General features: G+C 38.1%; 1 protein-coding gene across 2 annotated transcripts in view; it reads left to right on the forward strand.

Moving 5' to 3' along the window:
• Positions 1 to 19,338, forward strand: part of Usp34 (ubiquitin specific peptidase 34) — a 206,822-nt gene that overhangs the window by 179,828 nt on the left and 7,656 nt on the right. For both annotated transcript variants that reach the window (XM_090336851.1, XM_090336852.1), the window contains exons 68-75: positions 962 to 1,596; positions 4,139 to 4,296; positions 5,458 to 5,536; positions 7,887 to 8,013; positions 9,623 to 9,730; positions 10,616 to 10,720; positions 10,836 to 10,960; positions 11,877 to 12,000. In XM_090336851.1, coding sequence (XP_090192977.1) covers positions 962 to 1,596; positions 4,139 to 4,296; positions 5,458 to 5,536; positions 7,887 to 8,013; positions 9,623 to 9,730; positions 10,616 to 10,720; positions 10,836 to 10,960; positions 11,877 to 12,000 — 1,461 coding nt within the window. The remainder of the gene's footprint in view (positions 1 to 961; positions 1,597 to 4,138; positions 4,297 to 5,457; positions 5,537 to 7,886; positions 8,014 to 9,622; positions 9,731 to 10,615; positions 10,721 to 10,835; positions 10,961 to 11,876; positions 12,001 to 19,338) is intronic.

A 19,338-nucleotide genomic window follows, 5' to 3' on the forward strand; every position in this document is an offset into this window, starting at 1 on the left:
TGAGAGTTGAGTGAGATATTTATGAAGTGTCCACTTCAATGTTGTGTTCAGATAGATGAACTCAAACGGAAACTCATTAACCTCTCAGATTTATAACATAGGCTTAATGACAGTTCTCAGATGTGTTGAAGGATAAATTCTTTATGTTCTAGGTTAGCCTTAGAATATGAAGGTTTTCTTTTTATGTATGATGGTGTTTTCCTGTATTCATAACACTTTGAATGCAGAGGCAGGAAGGTGATGAGTTCAATACTATTTCAGAAAAGAACAAAAAAACTATTATTTTAAAGCATCTGTTTATTATTTTAAAGTAATTTATACTATGTTTTTTTAAGTAACAAGAAAATTGAGACTATAAAATAAGTTAAATGGTTTGACCTTGTTAGGTACCTTTCCTCTAAATGCCGAGTTCTCTTTATTAAATAATACTATATCATGGGAGAAGGCTAAACAAAAAGTTTGAAAACTAGTTCTGCTAATGTGATTGTTAATTGCTATTTAAAATATAACAGCAGAATGGAAGATGTGTGTTTCTATCACCTCTTAGGAGTCTTTATGCAGAGCCAAGGTTAAAGCAGACATTAAAAGATGTCATAGCCGGGCGCAGTGGAGCCCCTATAGTCCTAGCTGCTCAGGATGCTGATATCTGAGGATCACGGTGTAAAGCCAGCCTGGGCACTAAAGACCGAGAGACTCTTACCTCCAGTTAACCACTAGAAAACCAGAAATGGCAACTGTGGCTGAAGGGGTAGGGCAGTAGCCTTGAGCAAAAGAGCTCAGGGACAGTGCTCAGGCCCATAGTTCAAGCCCCATGACTGACAAAAAGAGAGATACAGACAGATGTCATGTCTCTTAATTTTTCTTAATTTTCATTATTAAAGGGCTGAGTGAATTGTGATTAATGACTGCTCTTCAGTCTATATCTTATAAGAATCTGACAGTGTTGTTTTACATTTTATAGCTGCAGCTTATCTTCTGGTGTCCCTTATACCAAGCAATTCATTCCGCCAGATGTTCCGGTCAACAAGGTCTTTGCACATCCCAACCCGTGACCTTCCACTCAGTCCAGACACAACAGTAGTCCTACATCAGGTCTACAACGTACTTCTTGGTTTGCTCTCAAGAGCCAAACTTTACGTTGATGCTGCTGTTCATGGCACTACAAAGTTAGTGCCCTATTTTAGCTTTATGACTTACTGTTTAATTTCCAAAACTGAGAAGCTGATGTTTTCCACATATTTCATGGATTTGTGGAACCTTTTCCAGCCTAAACTCTCTGAGCCAGCAATAGCTACAAATCACAATAAACAGGCTTTGCTTTCATTTTGGTACAATGTGTGTGCTGACTGTCCAGAGAATATCCGCCTTATTGTTCAAAACCCAGTGGTAACCAAGAACATTGCCTTCAATTACATCCTTGCTGACCATGATGATCAGGATGTGGTGCTTTTTAACCGCGGGATGCTGCCTGCCTACTACGGCATTCTGAGGCTCTGCTGTGAGCAATCTCCTGCATTCACACGACAGCTGGCTTCTCACCAGAACATCCAGTGGGCCTTTAAGAATCTTACACCACATGCCAGCCAATACCCTGGAGTGAGTAAAATTGACACTCTTATCTATATTTTCAAAAATGTAAGAGGAATCTAACTTTAAGCATTCTTTCTTCGTATTTTGTTTTATTTTTCAATGCTAAGGATCAAACCCAGGGCTTTGCACATGCTAAGCAAAGACTTTACCACTGAAATATACCCCCAGCCCATCATCCTTTCTTCAGGATTTATCATAAATACGCATTTTCAAGTTTCACATGTAATGTTACCATTGGTATCTGTAGATAAGGTTTATAAAGAGATCCTTACTGTGGAAAGTCCCCAAATACTCTAAACACATATAAGGGCCCTATACCACTGGATGTTGATGGCTCACATCTGTACTCCTAGGTACTCAAGAGGCTAAGCTCTGAGAATCATAGTTCAAAGCCAGCATGGGCAGGATAAGTCAGTGAAATTCTGATCTCCAGTTAACCATTAAAAAGTTGAAAGTAGAGCTGTGGCTCAAATAGTACAGTGTTAGCCTTGAGCAAAAAAGTCAGGGACAGCACCCAGGCCCTGAGTTCAAGCCCCAGGACTGGTACAAGAAAAAACTTTCACTAAAGACATGGCACCTTTGAACATATTCAAAATTATCACCTTATCACATCAGTACATTGTTTTTGTGACACTGTTTGCTTTTTGGAAGGCATGTTCACAAAATTAAGGTCAAGGAAATACTTAATAGATGAAATACAAATATGACGTGATAATGTGGGGCAAAAGAGTTGTAGAAATGTTTATTTTTGCCTTTGAAATTTCTTTTGATTTTTCTAAATTCACTTTCTCTTTTAACACCATGGGTCAAAACTCAGTATACTAAATCTGTGAATAAAGTGAGCTTACTATACAATTGTTATAAGATTTGATAAATGTGCAGCCAAATATTCTTATATAAGATAAAATTTTATCTCTATTAGGACTTTTAAAAAATATGCCTACACTGGGGCCAGGAGCGTGGCCTAATGGTAGAGTGCTTTCCTACCATGCACGAACCCCCAAGCTTGATTCCCCAGTACCACATATATAGAAAATGACAGAAGCAGTGCTGTGTCTCAAGTGGTAGAGCATTAGCCTTGAGAAGGCCTAAGGACAGTGCCCAGGCCCTGAGTTCAAGCCCCCGGACTGCCCCCCCCCAAAAAAAATTTATATATATACATACACAACCACACACAGGTGCCTACTGAAAAAGTCAGCTTTAGGCCTGTAAATACTATTTAAAAATTAGATAATTCATTGTCCAGATTCATATACTATTGCAGGCTGCATAATATTTTAAAGCTATCTTTTTTCTCACATCAGAGTGAATTGTAAATGTTAAAAGATCCATTAATTTACAAGTCTGCACATTTTAAACCTAATCCCTTCTTAAGCTTTGCAGAATATTTTTAGGTTTCACATTAAACTTTGACTTTATGTTAGACTGTTTCTGGATATTATTTTCATTGTTCCTTATTTATGATGCAAATTGTCCTTTATAGATCAAACTATTTTATGCAGGTTGGAATAAGTTGTTTAGATTTCCTTGCTCGCGATAAAAATTTAATTTCTAAGTGAGAAAATCAGAATGCCTGAAAAGAAATGACAAGAGCAAGAAAGGACAGGACAAGGCAAGGAATGAGGAAAACTTGGGGAAGGAAAGGGAGGTCGGTAAGGACAGTCAGTAAAAAATTGGAAGCTGGGTGAGCACTGGTGCTTTGAGCAAAAGAGATAAGAGCAGCTCAAATGAATTTTGCCATGAAAATTATAAAGTAGGGATTTAATTTCACTGACATTGTTAAGAACACAACTCTTAACTAACATACACAAAAGGAAATGAATTTTTAAAACCTTAGTAATTTTCCTAAAATATTGCCACATTTTATCCATCAGTTACCAAGATTATTCCAAGTATTGCCACACAGGATTATCTCAGAAACAGTATTCTAGCTTTTTTTCCCTTCTTTAAAGAAATAGACGGCCAAAAATGTGGCCTAGTGGTAGAGTGCTTGTCTAGCATGCAACAATCCCAGGGTTCGATTCCTTGGTACCACATACACAGAAAAGGCTAAAAGTAGTGCTGTGGCTCAGTGTAGCCTTGAGAAAGCTCAAGAACAGTGCCCAAGCCCTGAGTTCAGTCCCCAGGACTGGCACAAGAGAGAAAGAGAAGAAAAGGGAGGGGGGATGGGTTGATGAACATGGTTCAAAAGGGGCAAGAAATGTGGCTCAAGTAGTTGTTGGTTCTAAATTCAATCCCCAGAATTGAAGCAAAGGAATTAGATTAGTATAGTTTGCCTCTGAGTTATAAAATAGTTCTTTATAGTGATATATAGAGAGAATATTTGTAGTTTTTAATCTTTTTGCATGTGTATGTTTAAAATTTATTGATGTGTTTTGGTATATAACATTGTTTTTGAAATGGAATTCATTGCTAATTTTTTAATAACCATTCCTGAGCCAATTTTTAATAATATGTATTGTGATTTTTAGAGTTGGCTAATGAGCATACATACCATTTAGAATTGAAAAACATACATGTAAGATATTTCTTACTTGTCATTTTTTAGGCAGTAGAAGAATTATTTAATTTGATGCAGCTATTTATAGCTCAGAGGCCTGACCTGAGAGAAGAAGAATTAGAAGATATTAAACAATTTAAGAAAACAACCATAAGTTGTTACTTACGTTGCTTAGATGGCCGTTCCTGCTGGACTACTTTAATAAGGTAAAAAAATAATTTTGTTTTACTAGGTGAGGGGATGAAGACTGTCTTTTTGATAGTAAAAGAAAAGTTATATTGTTTATACTCAAAGCTGATTCTTTTAAGACAATTGGTGAACAATTTATGTACCTAAGTTATTTTGGAAGAATTTGAGACATCGAAACCTATTTCTTCTGTAGCTTTGTGGGTTGGTTTTTTTTTTTCCTTTTATTATTATTTGTTGTTTTGTTTTGTTTTGCCAGTCCTGGGTACTGAATTCAGGGTCTGAGTATTGTCCTTGGGCTTTCCTCAAGGCTAGTGCTCTACTACTTAAGCCACAGCACCACGTCTGGCTTTTCTATGTATGTGGTACTGAGGAATCAAACCCAGGTCTTCGTGCAAGCTTTGTGTATCTTAGCTGTTCAGGAGGCTGAGATCTGAGGATCACTTTTCAAAGCCACCCTGGGCACTAAAGACCTTGGGACTCTTATCTCCAATTAACAACAAGAAAACTGGAAGTGGTACTGAGGCTCAAAGGATTATGGTGGTAGCCTTGAGCTGAAGGGGCCAAGAGTGTGGACTTATGGTAGAGTGCTTGCCTAGCATGCAGAAAACCCTGGGTTTAATTCCTCAGTACCACAAACAAAAAGCTGGAAGTGATGCTGTGGCTCAAGTGCTATTAAAATATTTTCACATCTTCTGCCATTGTGAATAATTAAGAATTGGTTAGATTTTTTGTTGTTATTTGTCATAGGGCTTAAACTCAAGGACTGAGCACTGTCCCTATCTTTTCTTTTTTCCTTTTTTTTTCTTTTTTCTTTTGCCAGTCCTGGGCTCGGAATCAGGATCTGAGCACTGTCCTTGGGTTCTTTTTCTCAAGGCTAGAGCTCTACCACTTGAGTCACAGCACCACTTCCGGCTTTTCTGTGTTTGTGGTACCAAAGAATAGAACCCGGGTCTGCGTGCATGCTAGACAAGCACTTTTAGCACTAGCCTAAACTCCCAGCCCCTGATTAGATCTTAATAAGCATAGTGTTCATCTAATTTACTTAGAAGATTTGGAAATTATCCTTTTTTTCTTCATTTTTTGATACTGGGGTTCAAGTGTTTTTTACCTCTTTTTTACCACCTCTGTGTTCTGTTATGATTCAGAATTGTCACACTGGACTTTATGTATTCTTCTAGTGCCTTCAGAATATTATTAGAATCTGATGAAGACAGGCTTCTTGTTATATTTAATCGAGGATTGATCTTGATGACTGAGGTAAATACTTTATTATATTACTGTACATTTCTCTCATCTTAATGTTCTCATCAAAACATGAACATGTAAAATTTATGGTAGTCTTTTATATGTGGCAAGATTTTGATTAATTATTGAATGCTGGTTTGTGCTTTATAATTAGATCAGATTTTTAGAGTGCCTTTTCTATTGTTTTGTATTTAGAATACCCATTTGGAATACACCAGCTTTATTCATTTTATTTGTAAGAACAGAAATAAATTTCAAATGATTTAATCAAGAGCACACAAGCTGGGAGTTTGGCCTAGAGGTATAGTGCTTGCCTAGCATACATGAAGCCCCAGGTTCAATTTCTCAGTACTACATACATAGAAAAAAGCCGAAAGGGGTGCTGAGCTCTAGCCTTGAGAAAGTCCAAGGACAGTGTTCAGGCCTTGAGCTCAAGCCCAGGACTGCCCCCCACCAAAAAAAAAAAAAAAGGGCATACATTTTTTTCCCAGGAGTTGGCTGATTTGACAGAGTAGAGAAAATAAAATTAGCATCATCAAGGGAAATTTAGGTTGTTACAAATGGTTAAAATATGCTGTCAAGCTGGGTGTGGTGACTCACGCCTCTAATCCTAGCTACTCAGGAGGCTGAGATCTAAGGATCAAGGTTCAAAGCCAACCTGAGCACAGCCTGAGATTCTTACCTCCAATTAACCTCTAGAAAATGGGAAGTGGGCTTGGCTCAAGGATAGGGTGGTAGCCTTGAGCTGAAAAGCTCAGGGACAGCGTCCAGGGCCCAGAGATCAAGCCCCATGACCCACAAAAAAGAATAAAAATCTGCTATCAATTCTTCCATAATTCTTCCACATCCATTAATGTTGAGATGATTTTAAAGCCACCAGTGGTATATTATGACCTTTAATCTCTTAATGAAGATAAAACTGTGTGTCAAAAGTACAAGAATGAAGAAGTAGAATATCTTTTCCAGTTAATGAGATTATTGAGTAGAAATAACATATGTTTGAACTGTGCTTTGAAGAAGTTAGATTTGGGAAGGGTAAGTGAGGGAGTATTCAGATCAATGACAAGAGAACAGAGGCCAGAGGCATGGAACTACTGGTTCTGTTTGAGGAATGGCTATTTCTCTTTGGTTAAATGAAAAAGCCTCAGGAGAGCACAGTGAGAATTTAACATGTTTACTCTGTACTCTAGGCACTGGAATACAGTGCCTAGTGACAAAACAAACATGCGTAGATCCTGTGCTCGTAGTTTACAGGTTAAATACTGCCTCGGTATGTTATATTTAGATGATGTACTGCCACAGATTCTAGGCTCAGAATTTTGAATTGTGAATAGTGTAATAGATTGACTCGAAGATTAGAAGGATACTTTATTTTAAAGCAAGATAGAAAAATATGTAAGGATTTTATTTGTATAAATTATTGTGTAGGTCAATATATGTAAAGGTATTATAAGACTTGACAAGCCAAAATACTTTTAAGGTATTTAATCCATGTCTTTGGAGCTCTTTTACTTATTTAGACCTATTTTGAGTATGATTAATGGCCATTTCACTGTTCTTTCTGGACAGACCTTGGAAACTTATAAAAGTTATCTGTTTTCCCTAATCTTTGCTTTTTTTTTTTTTTTTTTTTTGGTTGGTCATGGGGCTTGAACTCTAGGCCTGGGCATAGTTCCTGAGCTCTTCAGCTCAAAGCTATTTCGGTTTTCTTGAGCCATTTCGGTTTTCTAGTGGTTAGTTGGAAATAAGAATCTCATAGTCTTTAGTGCTCAGGCTGTCTTTGAACCTCGATTCTCAGATCTCAGCCGCCTGTGTTAGCTAGGATTACAGGCATGAGGCACCACAACCAGCAATCTTTGCAATTTTTAAGGGGTGGTCTTTAAATACAAACAAGTAAAATAAAAATATTTTAAGCTTGTTAAATTGTTTCTTTCAGACATAAGAACTGTTAATATTTTTCTTTTCTTTTTTTTTTTTTTTTTTTTTTTTTTTTTGGTCAGTCCTGGGGCTTAAACTCAGACCCTGAATACTGTCCTTGGTCTTTCTCAGGGCTAGAGCTTACCACTTGCACCACAGCACCATGTCCAGCTTTTTCTATGTATATAGTACAGACGAGTCAAATGCAGGTCTTTGTGCATGCTAGGCAAGCACTCTACCACTAGGCCAAGTTCTCGGACATGTTAATATATTTTGAAAAGGCTGAATAGGAGAATTTGGCTTGGTTAGAAAACCGGCCACATTTGTTTTGTGCACATGTGCACAGACTTACCGTCCGTGTCTAAAAATAACTATCAGATTGAGCACTACCATTCAGTGGTTCAGTAAAGTGAAGTTAAGTTTCAATTTTTTTAATCACTTGTAGTCTTTCAACACATTGCATATGATGTATCATGAAGCTACAGCTTGCCATGTGACTGGAGACTTAGTAGAACTTCTTTCAATATTTCTTTCGGTTTTGAAGTCTACACGCCCATATCTTCAGAGAAAAGGTTTGATCATTTCTACTTCTTACTTCTGTTAACACTATTGTTAAAGAGAAATTGTCTTCTAGTTTCTGCATAGAAGATGGTGCCTAAGCTAGCTAACCAGGAAATTTTTGTCCTGTCCTCCTGGTGTATAGCTGGTATATAGCTGGAATGTTCTGGTATATTCTTGGTATCTGCTTGAAAAAAGGCAAACATACTATAATTTAAGAATTAGAAGCTAGGGTAACAATTCTAAGCACAGTCACTAAAGGATTTCTTTTATAAAGGTTTTCTGTCTTAAGAAATTCCCATGTCTCAGATTACCATGACTTTGTTTCAAGGAAAGCTAACTATAAAACTAACTACAAAAACATAACTCTTAATTTTGTATAAGACAGTATGAACGCTGAATGTCATATCTTTACCTAAAAAGAGGAGCAAAATTGCCGCATTATAGTTCCATCATGGGACAGATCCATGCTTCCTTCTGCTCCAGTCTTTGAGAAATCTCCAGGCAAGGAGAAATACTTGGACAGGATTTTGAGATCAGCTTGAGCAGCAACACAAACAAGTGGCTTATGTTTATCATTGAATAATGTACTTTTTTTTTTTTTTTTTTTTTTTTTTTTGCCAGTCCTGGGCTTGAGCTCAGGGCCTGAGCACTGTCCTTGGACTTTCTCAAGGCTAGCGCTCTACCACCTGAGCCTCAACACCATTTCCAGCTTTTGTCTATGTATGTGGTACCAAGGAATCGAACCCGGGTCTTCGTGCATGCTAGGCAAGCACTTTAACCACTAGGCCAAACTCCCGGCCCTGAATAATGTACTTTAAGAAATCTATGCTGTGTTCTAGTGGCTCCAGTCTGTAATCCTAGCTACTTGAGAGCCCAAGAACTGAAAGAAGAAAATTTAACAACTTCAGCCAGACCTAGTAGCTCAGCTACTTGGGAAATCACGATTAGAAGATCTTGGTTTGAGTCCAGCTCGAGCAAAAAGAAGTTCATGGCATGCACCTGTTATCCTAGCTACTTGGGAAGCACAGGGTTCCATATTGTGGTGCACACCTGTCATCCCCAGTGATGTGGGAAGACATGGGTGTAATCATGGCCCAGAAATAAAGCAAGAGTCTACTTAGAAAATAACTAGTGCACAGGCCGGGAGTTTGGGCTGGTGGTAGAGTGCTTGCCTAACATGCATGAAGACCAGGGTTCGATTCCTCGGTAGCACATATATAGCAAAAAGCCAGAAGTAGTGCTGTGGCTCAAGTGGTAGAGACCTATCCTTGAGAAAATCCAGGGACAGTGCTCAGGCCCTGAGCTCATGCCCAGGACTGGCAAAATAAATAAATAAAATAAAATAAAATAACTAGTACACAAAGAGATTAGAGGGGCATAGTTCAAGTAGCAGAGACCCTGCCTAGCAAACAGAAGGACCTGAGATGGGAGTGGGGAAGAAATCGACAAGTTCAGTAGCTATCTCTTGAAAATAATAATTTAGTTTTTACCAAACATGCTTTTAATGTGATTAAATTTGAAACACTTGGAGTTAGTATTCTGTAGTTTACAAAGTAAAAATTGTGAGAAATTGTGATCTCTTTAAAGCTTTCTCTTTTATGTATACTTTTATATTTGCAGATGTGAAACAAGCATTAATCCAGTGGCAAGAACGAATTGAATTTGCCCATAAACTGTTAACACTTCTTAATTCCTATAGCCCCCCAGAGCTAAGAAATGCCTGTATAGGTAAGTTACTTGAAATAAACACTTTGTAAAAACCTGGAAATGATTTCTGTGAGGTTTGTTGTTTCTGCATTTTTGAAAATTGATATTATTCCTATAGGACTTGAAATGCATGTGTACTTTTATGTGTAGTTCACATTGGCTGGCTATTAGGTCCTAAGAATATTGTTGTTATTTTCACCTAACAATGATTATTCACTTAGTCACTCAATATATCTGAGCTCTTGACCTTCAGTTATCTTAAGTTAACTTGCAGCTCTGAAGTCTTGATTCTATAAAAGGAAAAGTAGAGTCATATAGATACATACAGGGTGATGGCCCTATTTTGTGGTTAACGATCAGATTGTTAACCTACCAGAAAATGTTGACATCACTCTGAAGGGATGCATAATGATTGTTCCTCTGACGGCCCTAGCAGATACCTCCTGAGAACTTCAACCATACCATTATAGAACTCAGTCTGCTTAGAAAGAAAAAGAAGTGTATCTGGGAGGAAATAGGAATACTGGGGAAATAGGAACTGGAGTCTTTATAGGAAATGATCAAGAGTATGACCATTTCCCTATCATCATTGTTATTCTGGAGGCAGTCTGTAATTGGAAGTCTGAGATTTTGGGTGAAAAATACATCCAAAAGTTTAGATGAGGACAGGTTTTGCTTGTTCAGTATCTCAAACCCAATAATGAGTTAATTCTTGAGGGAAATACAGTGAACTTGTTTCACATTCAGATGCTTTGATTCAGCAAGCAGCAGCAGTTACAATTTTATGGGAAAGGCAGTTTGCAAAGGTTGCCACACTACAATTTCATCAAGACTTAGGAGTTTTATAATAGCAGGTAGCTTTAACTCTAGTATTTTAATACACTCAGATTTTGTTTTAATTTTCAGATGTCCTCAAGGAACTTGTGCTTTTGAGTCCCCATGATTTTCTTCATACTCTGGTTCCATTTCTGCAACACAACCATTGTACTTACCATCACAGTAATATACCAAGTACGTATTCATCTAGCACAGTATTTGAATATGGTTGGCAATTAATCGTTCTGCACACTGAATCTTGGAGATTTATTTTTCCATTTATTCTTATTGTATACTTTTAATGTCTTAGTGTCTCTTGGACCTTATTTCCCTTGTCGAGAAAATATCAAGCTAATAGGAGGGAAAAGCAATATTCGGCCTCCGCGCCCTGAACTCAATATGTGCCTCTTGCCCACAATGGTGGAAACCAGTAAGGTATGTTGGGATGCCAGGAAAGTCATGTTTCTATAGTAGAGTAATTTGGAATTTCCCCCCTGGCAGTTATGAGTACTTAGACTTTGAGTGATCATTTTGTGGATCCTAAGAATGGACTCATTGGACTTTCCCCTGAAATACTGGTTAAATATTCACAAAAACAACAATAAGCATAAGTAGTTTCTTCCCCTGAAAAAACTAGCTTAATAATAGTAAGCTTTAGTGTTTGTCACTAAATTAAATTATAACTGGGTCATATATCTAAATCTGAAAAGTTAGGTGCTTAAGGATTTTTAAATTTCACCATATAATCAAGACCTCTTTTACTGTCCTTAAATAACATTCTTCTTGACCTATACCTAATATCACTGATTGCTTTATTATTTTTAGTCCTCTAGTGCTTATTCTAACATAGTGCCAGTTCTAAATTACAGAAACAAGATACATTGACACAGGATTTTCTTAGTTTACATTTTTTTTTAAAAGCAGATTTTTCCTTTGTATTTCTTCACACTTCATGCACGCTCTTTCCATCTTTGGGTATTAAGTATACTCGAGTGATTCTCATAAAATATTTTTTTAAATACTATATTTACTCTTACACAAATAACCTCACATTTATTTCAAAAGTCATTTTTTGATATGTCTATAGAACTAAGTGTCACATGTTAAAATCCTAATTTTATTCTATCAAAGTATATAGAAATAACGGGTCATTTTAATAGCGTTTGCACACTGAAAATAAACTTACGACAATTAAGATCTTAACATTACTAATTTAGAACTTAAAACTAGATTCTTATAGAATTTAAATATTTAATCATATTTTAGTTAAACTTATTACATTTGCACAAAATATGCTCTTTAATTTATTATACAATTTAAGTGCAACCATTTTATCATCTTTAACCTTCAGGGCAAAGATGACGTTTATGATCGTATGCTGCTAGACTACTTCTTTTCTTATCATCAGTTCATCCATCTATTATGCCGAGTTGCAATCAACTGTGAAAAATTTACTGAAACATTAGTTAAGCTGAGTAAGTATAAAAGATGAGCAGTAAATTCCACTGAATTATTTTAAGACCCTAGCCATTCAGGAAGGGGAAAAAAATATATGACAATACTTTTTTTTAAGTGAATGTTTAAAAATATTAGTTCGTATTTTTGGGAACATTTAATTTTTATTAAGAAAACACCAACTTACTGGTTTCCATTGAATAGTCCTGTCCAGAGTTTCAGCTGGCCTATAAGGAGTGTGGAATAGGGCTGATCCCATTTGCACACAGAAGCCCAAGTCCACCATCTGCCCAGCAGAATTGTAAAACAAAACAAAAAAACCTGTTCTGCTTAGGGAGACAGGCTTAGAGATGGACTTCCCTAGCCATGACCTTAAGTGTAAGATGAGCTCTATAGTGCCAGCTGTGCTTTGGAGCTGGCAGTGCCAGTAGCAAGCAAGTGGGCTCGCCAGTGTGAAGCAGAGGTGCATATATGAGTAATTAGGAGGTAAGTCTTAAATAGGTGAGTGAGAAGACAAACTTGAAAGGGGAAATGTAGGAAAATGAAAACCCTTCAGTGAATTTCCCAATGATGTGCCTGAGGTACTGTTGAGAGAATTGTCCTGATGTGTGACTTTCCACTACCTAATAAGTCTTTAGAAAGGAACATTCTCCCTCCCCTCTCCCTCCCCCTTGTCCCTCAATTCACAGAACTCCCCAGGTTCTGAGGCTACATGTCCTACCTTCTTTCTTCATCAGGGCCCAGGAGCCTTGCCACTCTCTTTAGTTTGACTTTAAAGGGTAGGAAATAACATGAAACTACCACACAGGTCAAGAAATCAAATATTTCTTGTGCTCCATCTGAATCCCAATTCCATCTTTCCTATGGAAAAGATTGTAATCCATTCCAGATAAGGCACAGTAGATTTCATTATCCAAGAGGAAGGCAGTGGTTAACAGCTGTCAGGTAAACGTCTTCAAATAAACTACCTTATTGGTAAGTGATTAGAGCATATTCACATTTGAAAGATTGTTCCTTCAAGTTGATATTATTAGCAGATTATACATAAATGTTATATGGCTGAAATGCCAGGATCTGGGGATTAAGGTATCCTCAAATTTTGATTGTGCTCTTAGCAAAACCTAAAACCTCAGCAGTAACAATATTCAGGTAGGAGATGATATTCAAGAGTTCTGGTAGATAGTACAGACTTGCTCCCAGATAAGTGGGACTTACATTGATTTCTAAAGCTTCCTGATAATTGTGTTCACATAATTTATGCCAAAAGTTAATGTGAGGATATTTTACTCTTATTTGAAACACTTTAATCAGGCAATGCATGTTCTACCTTTTTGTGAACATAGGGTAATTAAACATGGAGAGGAAAAGCAGAACATACACCTGTCACTGAATTAACTTTTTTTTTTTTTCCTGTCAGTTGTGGGGCTAGAACTTAGCCTGGGCACTGTCCCTGAGTTCTTCAGCTCCAGGCTGCTGCCCTGCCTCTTGAGCCACTGTTCCACCCCCCAGTTTTCTGGTAGTTAATTGGAGATAAGAGTCTCATGGACTTTTGTGCCTGGACTGGCTTTGAACCAAGATCCTCAGATCTCGGGCCTCCTAACTACCTAGGATTACAGGCATGAGCCACTGGTGCTAGCAACTTTCATATTTTGTACTAAAATTACATTTGTAATCCTGAAGCAGTACTGATTATGTATTCTGTATCAACAACATCTCTCATTGCACTACTACCACAGTATGTTAATGCTGCTATATGTGAGTGTTGGGAACATGAAATACAATTAAGGAACTACATGTAAATATCCAAATATGGCTAGAGGTTTAGCAATTGTTATAAGCCAAACCATGACTATCCCAGTCATGGAGTTAGACAATGACCCAAAAGCAGTGCTGTCCTTTGTCTGCCTTCCCATACATGGAAAGGTTATGTCCCAGCATTTAACATTAACTCCTTCTTGGAACTGAAATGACTATTTCCAAGGGGAGACACCTAGTAAAGGTCTTGAAAAAAATAAAGCCTATATTGATTAGCTAGTGCTGAGCAGAGATTTGATAAGTATTTTTGGTTTTGTTCTGTTTGAAATAGTTGTACAGAGAGGTTACAATTCCAAAAGTTAGGTTATGAGTACAGTGCTTCTTGGACAGTGTCATTGTTTCCTTCATCTTCTCCCTTCCATCCATATCCACAAGTTTGGTGTTTGTTTTGTGCCATTCCTGGGCTTGAACTCAGGGCTTGAGCACTATTCCTGAGAGTCTGAGACTTTTCTGACCAGGCTAGTTTCAAAGCACAGTCCTCAAATCTCAGCCTCCTAAGGAGCTAGGGATTACAGGTATGATCCACTGGCACCCAGTTCTAGAGTTTTGATTTGTGTAATTTCTTCAAGAAAAAGTAGTAAGGATAAATTTAAATCGGATACTTCCTTATGCTTTTGAATCTTCCAAAAAAAGTTATTAAAATACTTTAACCATAAGTAGGATTGTAGCAGAATCTATATTTGATTGTAACTGATTTCCATTTGAAGCAAAAGTCTTTGTGGTTTTTATAGGGATAACCAAACATTTTAAGATTTATTAGGACAGGCACTGGTATTTCATGCCTGTCATCTTAACTGTTCAAGAGGCTGCAATCTGAGGTGCTTGATTAGAAGCCAGACAGGGCAAGAAAGTCTGTTAGACTCATACCTCCAATTAGCTAACAAAAAGCCAGAAGTGTGGCCAGGAGTTTGGCCTACTGGTTGAGTGCTTCCCTAGCATGCACGAAGACCTGGGTTCGATTCCTCAGTACCACATACATAGAAAAAAAGCCAGAAGTGGTGCAAGTGGTAGAGCTCTAGCCTTGAGAAAGTCCAAGGACAGTGCTCAGGCCCTGAGCTCAAGGCCCCGACTGGCAAAAAAAAAGCCAGAAGTGTACTTGTAGCTGAAGTTGTGATATACCAGCCTTGAGTGAAAAAGCCAAGTGAGAATATGAGATCCTGAGTTCCAGTACGCATGCACAGGCGCGCGCGCACACACACACACACACACACACACACACACACACACACACACACACACACACACACAGATTTATTTTAAAATAAAAGGAAATTAATAATTACAGAGTAGAATTCCAGAGGGAAATAGAGCTGTAGGTACTACCTAGTAAACAAAACAGAAGGGTAGAGTCCCTTAAAATAGACTTGTCAGGAATTGAATTAGAAAAAGTAGAGAGGGGGAAAGGGGGCCAAAAACATGAGAAGGGGTATCAATGTGTGAGAAGTACTGTACCTACTACCTGGCGAGTGTAACTGTAACCCCTCTATACATTATCCTGGCAATAAAACATTTTAAAAAACTTAAAAAGTTCCATGGAAAATAAAAAGATCTATAAAGAAAAGAAAAAGTAGAGGAACCATAGCTACTTAATACTGTCAGAAAACACAGTATATATGCAGAACCATAGTACTTTGATATTTAAAAATAGCAGAGGTTAGCCAAAAAATAGAAAGAATTCACTGCTGATGTCTAGAAGTTCAGTTTAATACACAAGGGCCGGGAGATTAGCCTAGTGATAGAGTGCTTGCCTAACATGCACAAAGACCGTGGTTCTATTGCTCCATACTACATACATAGAAAAAAGCCAGAAGTGGTGCTGTGGCTCAAGTGGTAGAGCCCTATCCTTAAGAAAACCCAAGGGCAGTGCTCAGACCCTGAGACTAAGCTCAGGACTGGCAAAAAAATAAAAACAGTTAAATAACACAAACAATTCACAACACTCAAAGATATCAGATCAAAATATCACTTATAAGGTGAGCCATGAGGACACATGCCTATAATCCCAGCCACTCAGAAAGAAAATAGGATAATCATGCTCTGAAGCCAGCCAGGCAAAAAGCAAGGGTTTGGGATAAAGTAGGCTTACGTAGTAGAGTGCCTGCCCAAAAAGTGATGGAAAGCCTTGTGTTCAAATCCTAATATTGCAGACAAACCAGGTATTACAGATCTTTTCCTCCATTGCTTGTTCATTGTCTTTTTTTTTTTTTTTGCCAGTTCTGGGCTTGAACATTGTCCTTGGGCTTTCTAATATAAGTATTAGAGATTTGTTTTCCCAGGCCCATGGAAGCTACCCAATTACCTCAGTGTGCCACCTATTTTCTCATTTGATGCCATCCTTATAATTTACTTTTATGTTATCCTTCTTACAATATACTTTTATATAAGGGAGAAAATACACTTACAAAAAGACAATGAGGCCGGGGAGTTTGGCCTAGTGGTAGAGTGCTTGCCTAGCATGCACGAAGACCCGGGTTCGATTCCTCGGTACCACATACATAGGAAAAAAAAAAGCTGGAAGTGGTGCTGAGGCTCAAGTGGTAGAGTGCTAAGCCTTGAGAAAGTCCAAGGACAGGGCTCAGGCCCTGAGTTTAAGCCCAGGACTTGCAAAAAGAAAAAATAATATAATAATAATTCCAGAGCTGTCAGTTCAGTTCATTTACAAAGGAAAAATTGACCCTGAAACCTGAATGTTCCATAGGAGGACCATCATATTTTTTAGTAACAGATAAGCTAGATAAATAATGGTTATTTAGGGTGATTTGGGGTAACTCAGTATTTGGTATTTCTAGGCTATCTTGATGATTCAGTTCTAGAGAATTACTTCTGTACTTGAGTTACCTGTCAGTGCCACCGCTTCCCCTAGATAATGTGTGGATGGGATAGACACTTGTAGTTTTATAGAAAGACAAAGGAGGCTAGGTACGGTGGCTCTCTGCTATAAACTCAACTACTTGACAGAACAGGAGGAATGCAGTTGAGGCCAGCCCTGGAAGTATACTTGTGAGACTTAACCAACAAGCTGGACACATAGAAGGTTTGCATCTGTAATCCCTAAATGGGCAGAGTAGGTCAGTCCATCACAGTTTGAGGCTGTCATTAACCAAAGATGTAAAATCCTATCCAAAAAACAATAGTAGAGCATTTGTATAATAATTGGGAATTTTTGAGTTTTACCAGTATCTCCTTCCCCTAAACAAAAGTAGACAAAAGAATCATAATTGAGATAGACAATTATTTTAATAACATATTACCCAGAGGCTTCTGCAGTATGAGATTATGAAATTGGTAGTAATAAGGAAAGGACATGAGGAAGTTTTTATGGTGTGTTCATTTCTTCGTGGGTGGGATTTATCAGGATATGGACCTTACTGAGGACGCCTTACATCACCCTATGAAGAAAGATAAGGGTCATGAAATTCAGTGTGGGGTCTTTTTTTGTTTTGTTAGTTTTTGGCCAGTCATGAGGCTTGAACTCAGGACCTGGGCATCATCCCTGAGCTTTTTTGCTCAAGGCTAGTGCTCTACCGCTTTGAGCCCTAGTGCCACTTCAAGCCACAAACTTTCCTGCCCAGGCTGGCTTCAGTATGTGTTTTATTTTAGAGATGTCCACTCTGTTTATGAAGGTAAGCTTCCCTGAGAGCTCTAGTGGAAAGCAAGACATTCAGAAGTTATTAGAAGAGTCTAGTAGGAGTTAAGGTGACATTGGTATCTAATTTGAGTCATAGAGCCTAAGGGGCTTCTCATCCACAGTTGCATTATGAAGATAAATGGGAAAACTCTGCAGAGGAAGGTGGCACAGCTTGAAAGTGAATAGGAAGGACTGTGAACAGTCTTCCCGTGATGATGCAGTATATTCCAGTATGCTGTGTAAGGTTGTCCAGGAAAATATTTTTTTAGTAATAGGTGTGAAGGAGAATATTTTTCTTAGTAATACGTGTGATTTTTCTGTATTACAAATCAGTAAAATGCTTTTCTAGATGTTTATATTGCCTAAAATAGGGTTAATATGACACTAACCTCTCAAGTAAATCTAAAGTATCAAGAAAAAAAATAGTACAAGTAATGGGCAAGTGTGACGATTTCCACAATGATGCATGTATTACTGAAGCTTGGGCAAATACTGACTACTAGAAAGATTTGGGGCTTTTGAATCAGATAAATCTGGAATAGACTCTTAAGTTGTATCCTGAACTGTCTAAGATGGACTTCAGCATGTTGTCGTTCTCTCTGAACCTAACTATGCATCCAAGAGAATCTGCAGTTTAAGGGTAAAATACCCTAAAGCTGATAGGAAACATTTATGTGATTTTCTGACTTATCTAACACAATGGCTGCCAGTAGAAATTTATTTCTGCTTTAGGTGTATAAAGACATACTTACAGCTAGGCAATGGTGGCTTACACCTATAATCCTAGCTACTCAAGAGGCTGAGATCTGAGGATTGCGGTTCAAAGCCAGCCTGGGCACAAAAAAGTCTGTGAAACACTTATCTCCAGTTAACTACCAGAAACGCAGAAGTGGCATTGTGGCTCAAGTGGTAGAGCAATAGTTTTGAGTTGAAGAGCTCAGGGACAACTCCAAGGTGCTGAATTCAAGTCCCATTACTGACCCCCCTCCAAAAAAAAAAAATCAGAAGTGTTTCAGAAAGGCCTTCTTGGTATAGAAATTAGATTGCTTCCACTTGTGGGTTCATTAGGGAGAAAAGACCAAAGAAACTGTTTATGTTGGAGCAGCCTTTAGTTGTAGTTCCACAAAGAGCTGGACATTAGTATTAGACATTTTTTTTCCCCTAGTACTGTGGCCTGAACTCAGGGCCTGAGCACTGTCCTTGGGTTTTCCTCAAGGCTAGAGTTATGCCACTTGATCACAACACCACTTCCAACCTTTTCTATATATGTGGTACCGGGTCTTCATGCATGCTAGGCAATCACTCTTACCACTAGGCCAAATTCCCGGCCCCTAATATTAGACTTTTTAGGTCATTGTGTGTTATTTGGCTGGGTTTGGTTTTTTTTTATGTATTCATAAATCCTAGTACAGGTGCTTGAACTCACAGCTTCTCAGCTTTCCCATTCATAGTTGGCATTCTGCTGCTTGAGCCACACCTCCAGTCTGAATTTTGCTAATTGGAGATTCGAATCTCATTAACTTTTCTGCCTGGGGTGGCTTCAAATTCAGTCTTCAGATCAAAGCTTTCTGTGAGGCCGGGAGTTTGGCCTGGTGGTTAAAGTGCTTGCCTAGCATGCATGAAGACCCGGGTTCGATTCCTAGGTACCACATATAGAAAAAAAGCCGGAAGTGGTGCTGAGGCTCAAGTGGTAGAGCTCTAGCCTTAGGAAAGTCCAAGGACAGTGCTCAGGCCCTAAGCTCAAGCCCAGGACTGGCAAAAAAAAAAAAAAAGCTTTCTGTGAATAGCTAGGGTTATAGGTATGAGCCACTGGTGCACTGGTAGATTGAGTTTTGTTATTATTTTGCTTTTTAGTCATTAAAAAATTATAAAAACTATTCTTGACTCAGTGGGTCACTGAAAAACAGGTAATGGG

This window comes from Megascapheus bottae, chromosome 7 (genome assembly GCF_031878675.1).
Source record: "Megascapheus bottae isolate mThoBot1 chromosome 7, mThoBot2.hap1, whole genome shotgun sequence".
NCBI lineage: Eukaryota > Metazoa > Chordata > Mammalia > Rodentia > Geomyidae > Megascapheus > Megascapheus bottae.